General features: G+C 66.6%; 1 protein-coding gene across 1 annotated transcript; it reads right to left on the bottom strand.

Annotated features, from left to right (window-relative positions):
* Positions 1 to 5,902, bottom strand: PKP3 (plakophilin 3; the record flags this gene model as incomplete). The annotated part of the gene is made up of 13 exons (XM_084207883.1): positions 1 to 36; positions 294 to 381; positions 777 to 969; positions 1,175 to 1,328; positions 1,468 to 1,653; positions 1,987 to 2,154; positions 2,386 to 2,503; positions 2,651 to 2,825; positions 3,009 to 3,213; positions 3,335 to 3,458; positions 3,804 to 4,510; positions 4,630 to 4,706; positions 5,683 to 5,902. The coding sequence occupies 13 exons, from the start codon at positions 5,900 to 5,902 to the stop codon at positions 1 to 3; spliced, it is 2,451 nt and encodes an 816-aa protein (XP_084064009.1).
* Between the last annotated feature and the right edge of the window lie 4,163 nt (positions 5,903 to 10,065).

Here is a 10,065-nt window from a genome sequence, read left to right as displayed (position 1 = left end):
TCACAGGCTGAGGAAGTCCTCCTTCCGGTACCCCTTCTGTAAGGAGACAGCCCCATCAGGCACACGGAGCCCCTCTGCTCCAGCACTGATGGGGCCACACCGTCCCCACCCCACCTGCACAGGGACAACACTCTGGGATGGCCCCACACCTGGGGAAAAGCAGGCATGGAGTGGGGCCCCCACCATATCCAGGGAAGCATTTGGGTGGTGTGGCTCTGCAGGGTGAATCCCCTGGCCTTGATTCCCTAGGGATCCTCCCACTGACTGCGGGAGGCTCTGGAATGGCTACGTACCATCTTGAAGTCCCGGTGGAGCTTGGTGTACTGCCACATGTTTCCCAGGAGGCTGGCGGCAGCTCGGGAGGACTTCTCATTGTCTGAGCTGGGAAGGGACAGGATGCAATGAGTTTTTGGGGACTACTGAGCATGGGACAGTGCCCATCAGCCCAAGGAAACCACCCCAGAGGGGCCTGGAGGGACTGGGGGCTTAGTGAGGGTGGGGAGAGGCAGGAGGTGAATGGCTGGATCCCACAATAACAGGCAGGAACAGAGAGAGGTTCCCTGATGGGAAAAGGGAGCCATGGTGACAGTGGGGTGTCCTTAGGGGGTAACAAGAGAATGGCAGGTGGCCACGAGGCCACTCTGAGCTAGTCTGAGGACTCCCAACACCAAGACTTGGGAAGGGAAACTTGTGACCCTCTTCCACTGTGGTGGAGCAGGGAGGGAGAGGAGAGCAGGATATGAGTTTGGATGTGAGTTGGGACACGCAGCTCCCACCTGTCCCGTCGCTTCTTGATGAAGAAGAGCTTCCTGAGGCCGTCGAAGTAGACGATGTCGCGGGCGGCCATGGGGCTCTCCACCACCAGGTTGTTGAGCACCGCGATGATGTTCACGATGACGTCGGCGGGCGGGGCCTTGTCCCCGACACTCCCTGGCAGCTTCTCGATCAGGTGGCTGACCACCTTGGTGGCTGTGGGCAAAGGGCACATCAGGGCTGGTGGCCAGAGCCGGAGGGGACAGAGGCATGTCTGGGAACAGGGGATGGAGCAGCCCGCCGGCTCAGCCGCATGTGGGGATGCAGCAGGCAGGGTGGGGTTGGGATGTAGCTGGAGATAACGCGAGGCAAAGGAAAAGGCTGGGAAGCCCCCCCAGCCCTGGTGACCCCCGGCACTCACACATGTCGTCCTTGTTGCGGGCGTGACGGGACAGGTTGCGGATGAGGCCGGTGAGGGAGCGCAGCTGGTGGTGGTCGGCAGTGCGGACACGGTCCAGCACGGGATTCAGGATGCGCTCCTGCTCCAGCGCCAGCCGGCTCAGCACACCCGCCCACTGCAAGGCAAACACCCCCTTGGAGACTCCACCAGCCCCCTGCTCCTCCTCCTCCCACTCAGTGGGAGCAGGTTGGGGTGCCCCCTCCCAGCAGGGCTGTGGTGGCCAGGCTGTGGGACCCCCGTGTTCCCGGGCTCACCCTGCGGTCCCCGGCCGTGATGTTCTGCAGGGCACCCGAGGCCGCCTCCGTCGTGTGCTTGTTGAGCTCGCAGCGCTGCAGCAGCCGGTTGTAGATGCCCACGATCTGCGGGTTCCAGAGCCACTCCATGCCCTTGGGGTCCTTGGAGACCTCCGTGAAGGTGACGATGTCTGCGTTCAGGTAGTGCTGAGGGACAGGGGCACTGTCAGACTCTGGGGATGTCCCCTCCTCAGTGTCCCTCACTGCCAGTGTTGCCTTTTCCGTACCTGCCTGGCCTGAACTGCTGGGCAGGGAGCTGGCAGGTCACCCTGGCTACATCATGCCCCACGGCATGGAAAAGCGGGGGTTCAGCACCTGATTCACCCCAAACTCCTGATTCACCCTCCGCTGAGCTCATCCATGTGTCCCACCCACCAGCTAAGGCTGGCGTCCACCTCCGCCCTGGCATCACCTCTGCTGCCAGCACCTCACAGTGCCAGCCCCACCCCGGTGACACGGCCAGGATGTGCCCCCACTGACCTCCCGGGCTTTCTTGCTCTGGGGGCTGAAGCAGCCCACCAGCTCCCCTGTCACCATGCCGCCAGCATTCCTCCGGTGGCCCTCGAGGCGCTGGAGCGAGGACGGGGGCATCTCGTCGTACAAGCGGTAGGAGAGGTTGCGCAGGACACAGACAGCATTCTCCACGCTCTGGGGGGCACAGGGGACACAAGGGAGTCATCCCTGGGCCACCTACAGGGTGTGTCCAACTGGCACAGGGGCTCTATAGCAGAGTCATGACACTGGGTGTGCCCAGTGAGCCCAGCTGCTGGACTCCATGGAGCTGGGCTGGTTCTCCCAGCATCACACCAAGACGTGCCTTTGCACAACAGGGTGGGGGAGCAGCACCCCAGCTCCTCTAGGACCAGCTCGGGAGCTCACCTTGTCCTCCGACTTCCCCACCTCCAGGGAGCTGTTCACATAGTGGATCATGGAGTCCACCAGCCCGTGGCACTCGCGCATCTTCTGCCGGGTCTGCTGGCTGGCAGAGCTCAGGTTCCTGCATGGGAACAGGGTTCTGTCATGGAGAGAAGGGGATTCCCCACAGCCACCCCTTCCTGAGCCAAAAAAGGGCCCTGTAGACAGTGGCCCTGTCTCTTCCTCCCTCCAAAACTTTGCTCCCTGTGGGAGGAGCTGGAGGAGATACCTGAGGAAGCCCGTGGAGTTATAAAAGATCTCTGCCTCTGAGGGGTTCTGCTGGATGACACCCGAGGCCCCCAGCCCAGAGAGAGGGACCAGAACCAGGTCTGTGAGCTGCTCCAGTGTATCCCGGGCCAGGCGATCCTTCAGGTTGTCACTGGAGGACAGATTCCACAGGATCCCTGCACAGAGGGGGACCCTCAGTACTGGAACAGCTGAAGAGCACATCTACCCGACTCCCTTCTCCGGGGAGGTGGTGACAACCAAGCAAAGGGATCATCCCCATGGAGCTCCACTTACACGAGGGGAGTAGAGGCCACCCCCGGGGAAGGAGGACCCCGGCCCACCCCACCACTGTCCCCAACCTGTGACGTTCTTGCGGAGCTCGTCGTCGGGCTCCCGCAGGGTGCGCATCAGCTCGTAGATGCCGTTCTCCTCCACCAGCGCCAGCTTGTTCTCGGCGTTGTCATAGATGAGGTTGCGCATGGCGCCGGTGGCGTGGCGCTGCACCTCCTGGTTCGGGCTGTTGAACAACTTCACCAGCTTGGGCATGGCCTGCAGGCTGCGGGCCTGGGGGACAACCCGGGGGGTCAGACATGCTGCGTTCCCAGGGCTCCCTCCGGCCCCTGCACCTGCCTGCGGTGTCAGAGGGGCTGGGAAAACCCCTGCTCCCACCCTTCCGGGGGCTCACCTGCTTCTTGGCGCTGCTGTCGCTGTAGCACTTGTGCTGTAGGTAGGCTGCGCCCAGCACCTGCAGGTTGGGGTCACTGGCAATCAGGTACTTCACTGCCGAGGGCAGGTCGATGTCGTCAAACCTGGAACCACAGCCAGGTGAGTCCCAGCAGAGCATCCCACAGGATCCTCCACCTCTGCACCCCACCATGTCCCCCATCTCCTTCCCACTGCCCTCTGGGCATGGGACTCCATTCCCAGTGGGATGAGCATCATCCTCCTGCCATGTCTCAGGATGTGTCCACGGAGGAGCCAGGGCCAGGGGCAGGACGCACTTGGAGGTCAGTCTGTGCTGTGGTCCAAGCCACACCCACCATCCCACCCCTCTTCCCAACACCCCCTGTGCCCAGCGGGAGCTGGAGGGGTTCGCACTCCTCCCACAGTGGGGACAAGGACCGGGACGCCCCGGAGCAGCCCCCGGCCCTCACCCGCCGGCGTGGTGCCCGAGCAGCGTGCTGTGCCCGTTGTACATCTCCATGGCGCGCGGCTCCGCCAGGTGGTGACCGGACTCGGCCAGGCTGCGCACGGAAGGGGCGCGGGAGCTGTGCTCCCCCAGCCCCAGGAAGGCGCCGCCGCCTCCCGCGGGCACGGTGCCGAAGGAGCCGGCGCTCAGCCGCGAGCGGTTGTTGCTCTGGAAGCGCTGCAGCGTGCGCATGGCGGGCGCGCGGATAGTGCGGCTCGGCGGCCCCTCGGCGCCGTCCAGCCAGTCGCAGGAGGCCTTGGCGGCCGTGCCGGCGCTCAGCTGCCGCTCGAAGGCGAAGGAGCGGCCGAAGCCGCCGCCGGCCTGGCTCTTGTAGAGCTGCCGGTGCCCCGGCGCGTCCAGCTGCTCCGACAGGACGCTGTAGCGGTCGTCGGCGAGCGGGAGCGGCCCGTCGGCCAGGCGCAGGGAGCGCAGCGACAGCGTGTCCAGGTTCTGCCGGCAGCGGAAGTTGCGCTCGTGGAAGGAGCTGGGCCGCGGCGAGGCGGTGGCCGCCTGCGAGGCCGCGTAGCCGGCGACGTACGCGCGGCCCTTGGGCAGGCCCCCGTTGCTGATGGTGGCCATGCGCTTGTGTGGGGTGAGGTCCACGGCCGAGCGCGAGGACCAGCCGCTGCCCCGCAGCGTGCCGAAATCCTTCTTGGCCAGCGGCTGGTACAGCTGCAGGGGGAACGTGCAATGTTAGGAGCCCATCCCTCCACCTCCACCAAGGGAGCGGGGAGCTCTCCTCAGCGCAGCCGAGGCGGTGGGCAGGGGACAGAGCCCCGGTGGGTACGTACCGAGGCCTTGGGGTCCACCCCATTGCTCTGGGAGCGGGAGCTGAAGGAGGAGCGCAGGGTCGAGCTGTACTGACCACCTGCAGGACAGCCACAGAGAAGGCAGAGTAAGCATGGGCAGGGCAGGAAGGAATCTGCAGATCAAAGATCGCCCCAGCTCATCCCAGGGGGACCTGCTGCGGGAACGGTGCACCGCAAGCAGAGCTGGGGGGACAAAGGGGTGGGAGGAGGCCGCCTTCACCTGCCCGCTGGCCACCGGGAGCAGAAGTGGCCTCCCCGCCCTGCCTGTGCCCCGACGGCGAGGGCACTAATTGCCACCTTGGCGGGGACGCCGCGGCGCAGCCCGGTCCCCCCTGCCGCAGCTGGATCGGCAGCCCAGGCATCCCCCACAGCCAGTCCCGGCTCCCCCACCCTGGGAACGGCACCTGGAAGCCCAGTGCCTCCCATGGCACCTCACGCTGCCCATCTGCCCTGCCACCGCCCCAGGGCCGCCGGCGGGACACGACAGGGACGGGACAGGGACGCCGCCAGTGCTGGTGGTGCCAGGAGCGTGACTCACGCCTGGGGCAGCCCTCGGGGTATCAGAGGGGTCTGTCCCCAGCACTGGGGTCCCAGCGCGGGGGTCGGGGCTCGGGGGATCCCGGCGGTGCCGGGCGGGGCGGCAGGGCGGAGGCCGCCGGCGCAGACGTTAAATGGAGGAGCTGGAGCCCGGCCAGCGCCGCCGCTCAAGGCTGGGGGGGCTCTGCCAGGGCGGGAAAATCCTCTCTCCTGACAGCCCAATGCGGGGCGTGGGGTCCCTCCAGCGCAAAGCCCTCCAAGGGCAGGTGGGGGAACTGAGGCAGGACCCCGAGTGGGGTAAAACGAGCCCACGCTGGGGCTGAGCTACCCCTGTTCCCAGCGCCGGGGATGCTCGGGGGCGTTTGGGGGACTCGGCCAGGGCGGGAGGCACCCCCCAACCCGCAGCCAGAGTGCCCCCAGAGCCCAGTTCCGGCCGAGGAGCTCCCACCCCCCCATCCCACCGCGTGTTCCCAGGGGCTCCCGGGGGGTCTCTCCCACCTCTGGTGCCGTCGGCGAGGTCCTCCGGACGGGCGGGCGCTTGCCCCCGCAGCATCATGCGGATGCGGACCTGCTCCTGGACACGGGCGCTGCGCAGCCGCTGGGCCTCGGCCGCCTCCCGGCCACGCTCGTCCAGCTGCCGGTCCGAGGGCAAGGCCAGCGAGCAGACGCCGGCCTCGGGCTGCAGGGCCGACAGCAGGAAGGCGTTAGTCTCCTGCATGGTGCCGAGGGGCCGCGGCCAGCCCGGCCGCCCTGCGCAGGTGAGCGGCGGCAGTGGCGGCGTTCCGGCGTTCCCCAGCCGTAGGGAGGCTCCGTCCCGGCCCGTCCGTCCCGCCCCGCCGCCACGCCTCGCCGGGAAAAGGAGGGGGCCCCACCGGGGCCACTGTCACCATTGACACCATCACCATCGTCACCGCCACAGGTGGAGGTGCCCAGGGGTGACCTCGTGGGGATGAGGGAGGTGGGTGGTCCAGGGGTCTGGGGGTCCTACCTTGGGAAAAGTCAGGTCCCCTCAGACAGTCACCCCCTGACTCCTGGGCAGCCACACCAGTCAGCCCCAGACCCCCACACTGTCCCATCAGTGAGCCCAAGACCCCCAGGCAACCCCCCAGAAGAGCCCTGGCCCCCCACAAAGCCTCCCCTTTGATCTCTGCCACTGAACCCTGGACACCCCCCACACTGTTTCTCCAGTGAGCCCTAGAGACTCATGTGGTCTCCTAGGAGAGCCCCAGACCCCTGGAGAACCTTCCTGCTGACCTCCAGAGAGTCGCATGGCCCTGCCACTGAGCCCCAGACCCCTACAATGTCCCTCCAATGAACTCAAGACCTCCAGGAAACCTCTGAGGAGAGTGCTCTGGACCCCCATGTGACCTCTCTGTCCAGCTCTGGACCCCCAGATTGTCACTCCAGTGAGTCCCAGACCCCCACATGGGCTCCCAGGAGTGTCCCAGACCACCAGGGAGACCCCTCAACCAGCCCTGACCACAAAGCTCGAGGCCACCTCCACAGGGACCCCCAGACCACTCAAGCCACTTTCCAGGAGCGCTCTGGACCCCCATCTGGCACAGGGCTCCAGCCTGGAGTGGGGGCTCCCTGCAGTAATTCCTGGCTGGGCCCTCCCTGCTTTGCTTTTCAAATCAGCCGGGGAATGAAAAAACAACAATAATAAAAAAGGGGCGGCTGAGCGCCGCGGGCCCACGGTGACGAACGCGGTGACTCAGGCCCCGCTGCCACCACAGGTACTAATTAGCCTCGCCCCACCTGCCGAGCCGCCCCATGGCAGCCAGACCGGGGACACCACGTCCCCCCGGCCCGCCGCGCTCGGGGTCGGCTCCCGAAATCCCCGGGCTGCCCGCAGCCCCGGCTCGCTGCCCGAGCGGCTCCTTCCCGAGCCGAGCTGTGGCCGATCTCAGCCCCTGCTTGGGGTCGCGGTGGCTCCGTGTCACCGGCCGGGTGCTTTGGGGTGAGCGTGGCCACGCGGGTCCGGCTCTGTGGCCAGCCCTGGCTCAGCGCTTGGCGTCACCGCTCCGGCAGCGACAGCGGCGCTGCGGGCTGGGCCGGGTTTACAACACCCGGCGGTGACACCGTGTGCGCTTCGGTCGGGGGTGAAAAGGGCGGCTGTCCCCGAGGAATGTGCCGCCGTCAGCAGGAGCCGCGGCAGGGGCGGGGTGGCGGGAGCTGCGGGCCAGCAGTTTGGGGTGACAGTCTCCTACTGCCCCCCCAAATCCCCCTTGGTGGCATCATCCCGATGTGGCAAGGACCAACGTGGGGGCAACCCACCTCCCCAACTCCGGGGTTTGTGAAAGCCCCCTGTTGCCCAGGGGCCACGCCTGGGCCTTTTGGGGTACAGCACCCAGGAAAGTTCCCGAGGCCCCCCTCTTTTCCCACCGCGGCACCACCCCACGGGCACACCGAGTTTGGCAGAGCTCGGCGGGCGCTCCCAACCCTCGGAGCCCGGATGAATCACGGGTTCCCCCCGCAGCGGGCGGAGGGGGTGGATCGCTCCCTCTGCAAGCCAACACTTGCCCGCCATCCCCGTGCCAGGATCCCGGGGGATCGGGGCCATCCCAGCAGCCCCCCAGCTCCGGGGGACAGAGGGGCTCCGGGGCCAACCCTGAGCCCACTGGCACCCCCACCTTCCCCCAGCTCTGCCTCCCTCCCAAACCTGCAATCCCCCAGCATAACACTGCCCTGCAGCTGACAAAGGGAAATTCGGGGGTCCGGGGGGATTCAAGGAATGCTTGGAGATGGAACGGGCAGCGCTTGCCTCATCAAGCAGTTCATTAATTGCGGAAGGTCGGATAGGAGGGGGATACACCAGGGGTCTTAGAAACAGCAAATCAGCACAAAGAAAACGTTTGAAGCAAAATTGAGGGATTCCCCGGGGGACCCGACCGCAGCTGGAATGACACAGAGTGAAACAAACCCAATCGGGGTCCCTAAAGCAGCCGCTGACCACCCCCAGCCTGGAGCCACCTCTGTCACTCCCCCGCGGGGCGACAGAGCCCCATTCCCGGGGAACCCCGGCTCCTGGGAGCGCCGCGTCCTCTCCCACCCCCTGAGCAGCACCGAGTTCTCGTCCCCACGCCCGAGTGCCCCGGGCTGGCCGTGCCCGCCGGGGCCGTCGGTGTCGGGGCGGGGAGCGGCCGCGGTGGCTGCGCGCAGCCCGGACACCGCGCGCACGTGCCAGGAGCCACACGCTGGGGACACCGAGCCACAGGGACGGAGGGAAGAACCTCCTGGCCGGAGCTGGCCGCTGTTGGGCAGCCACCAGCCCTACGTGTTGGAGTCCCAGACCGCCGGCACCGCCCTGGCCAGCAGAAGGGGACGGGGTGCGTGGCAGGGCGAGTGACATCGGCTCTCCCCAGGGACCCGCGGTGGGGACGGTGGGGACAGTGGCAACGATGGCCGCGGGAGTGACCGGCACGTACCTGGCTGGGTGGCCCCGGAGGGCAGCTGTCCTGCAGCATCCTCGGGCGGGCAGGTGCACCCCTGGGTGCTGCGGGGCGCGGGTGGGCGCCGGCGTCTGCGGCGGGCGTGGGGCGTGCGGGCCCGCCCCGCACCTCGCCCAACCAGTCTCCTCGCCGGGGTTTTGCATGGAACCCGCTCACCTCCCCGCCGAGGCTGCCATCTCGGGGCTCACCAGGGCTCCTCAAAATCTTCAGCACGGCCAGGGGTGCGGGGGAGCCAGTCCCCACAGCAGAGCCACGTCTCGGCCACCTTCGTGATGCTGCAAAGAGTCCCCAGGGGTCCCCACCACCACCACGGCCATGATCCAGTGTGTCCTTCCCACCACGTCCCTCTGAACACCCAGCTCGAGGCACCCATGAGTGTAACAGGGAGGGTTTGGGGGTGTCAGAAGGAGAAGATGGAGGAGAGGCAGAGTTTGGGGGGCACAGACATTTTTTGGGATGCAGGGGGCTCCCCCTGGTTCGCAGGGAGCGTGTTTGTGTGCGTGGGATGGAGCAGGAGCCCTTTGAAGCCAGATAAGCTGAGAGGGAGCGTTTGAAACAGGCCAAACCAGTTTGGGGGGGTCACCACTTAGCTCCTACCACCACTAACCCAGGCCCCCCACCACACCCCACACTCACCAGGGAATGCCAGGAGGGAGCCCCCCAGCAAAGCCCGGTGCAGGGCAGGAGGTGCCAGGACCCTCCACATGGCCACTGCTGTCATGTGTGACCTGTTCTCAGCCTGGGGGTGTCAGGGGGTCCCTGTGCTCTCCCCAGCCTCCACGACCTCCCCTCTCAAGCCCATGGCTGGGGCAGCCCCTCAGCGAGGGCACTCCAGGCTGGAGTTTGCCTCCACCACCCCCGACAAGCCCCGACACCTTCGCAGTGTTCCCGCAGGGCAGGGAGGGCCAGGGCTGATCCTCAGAGTGGGGACCTGCCTGCACCCCACTGTCACCTGGGGCTCCAACACCTGGCCCGGGAGAGGCTCCCTGTGGCTCCTGCAATCCCCGTGATCCCTGTGTCAACCTGTGGCCACAGCTCAGCCACCACCAGAGAAACAAACCCTCCGGCACTGTGCTGCTGGCCCTGTCCCAAGCAGACACCATCAGCTGGCTCCAAACTGTCCCCAGCACCAGTGGGGATGGCACTGCTGGCACCATTCCCTGCCAGCACCACCTCTGGATTAGCTGCCTGCTCCGATGGTGGTGGCTTTTGGAGCTCTCCTGGCTGGGAAGCTGCTGGAAAAGCTGTGCCTAAGGCCAGGCTGGTTTTGGGATAGGACTGGTGGCCTGGGGGCCATGGGGCCACCCGCTCTGCCCAGCCACAGAGCAGCTCCCAGCACAGCGGGCACAGCCCTCACCCACAACAAAGCGTTCCCAAAGTGCTGCAAAAAAACAGGGAGCAGGGCAAGGAGAGGGGAGAAACAACTGCC

This window comes from Fringilla coelebs (genome assembly GCF_963513975.1).
Source record: "Fringilla coelebs genome assembly, chromosome: 6".
Classification (NCBI taxonomy): Eukaryota; Metazoa; Chordata; class Aves; order Passeriformes; family Fringillidae; genus Fringilla; species Fringilla coelebs.
The sequence above is the reverse complement of the archived record's forward strand: the minus strand, read 5'-3'. Positions and strand labels throughout refer to the sequence as shown.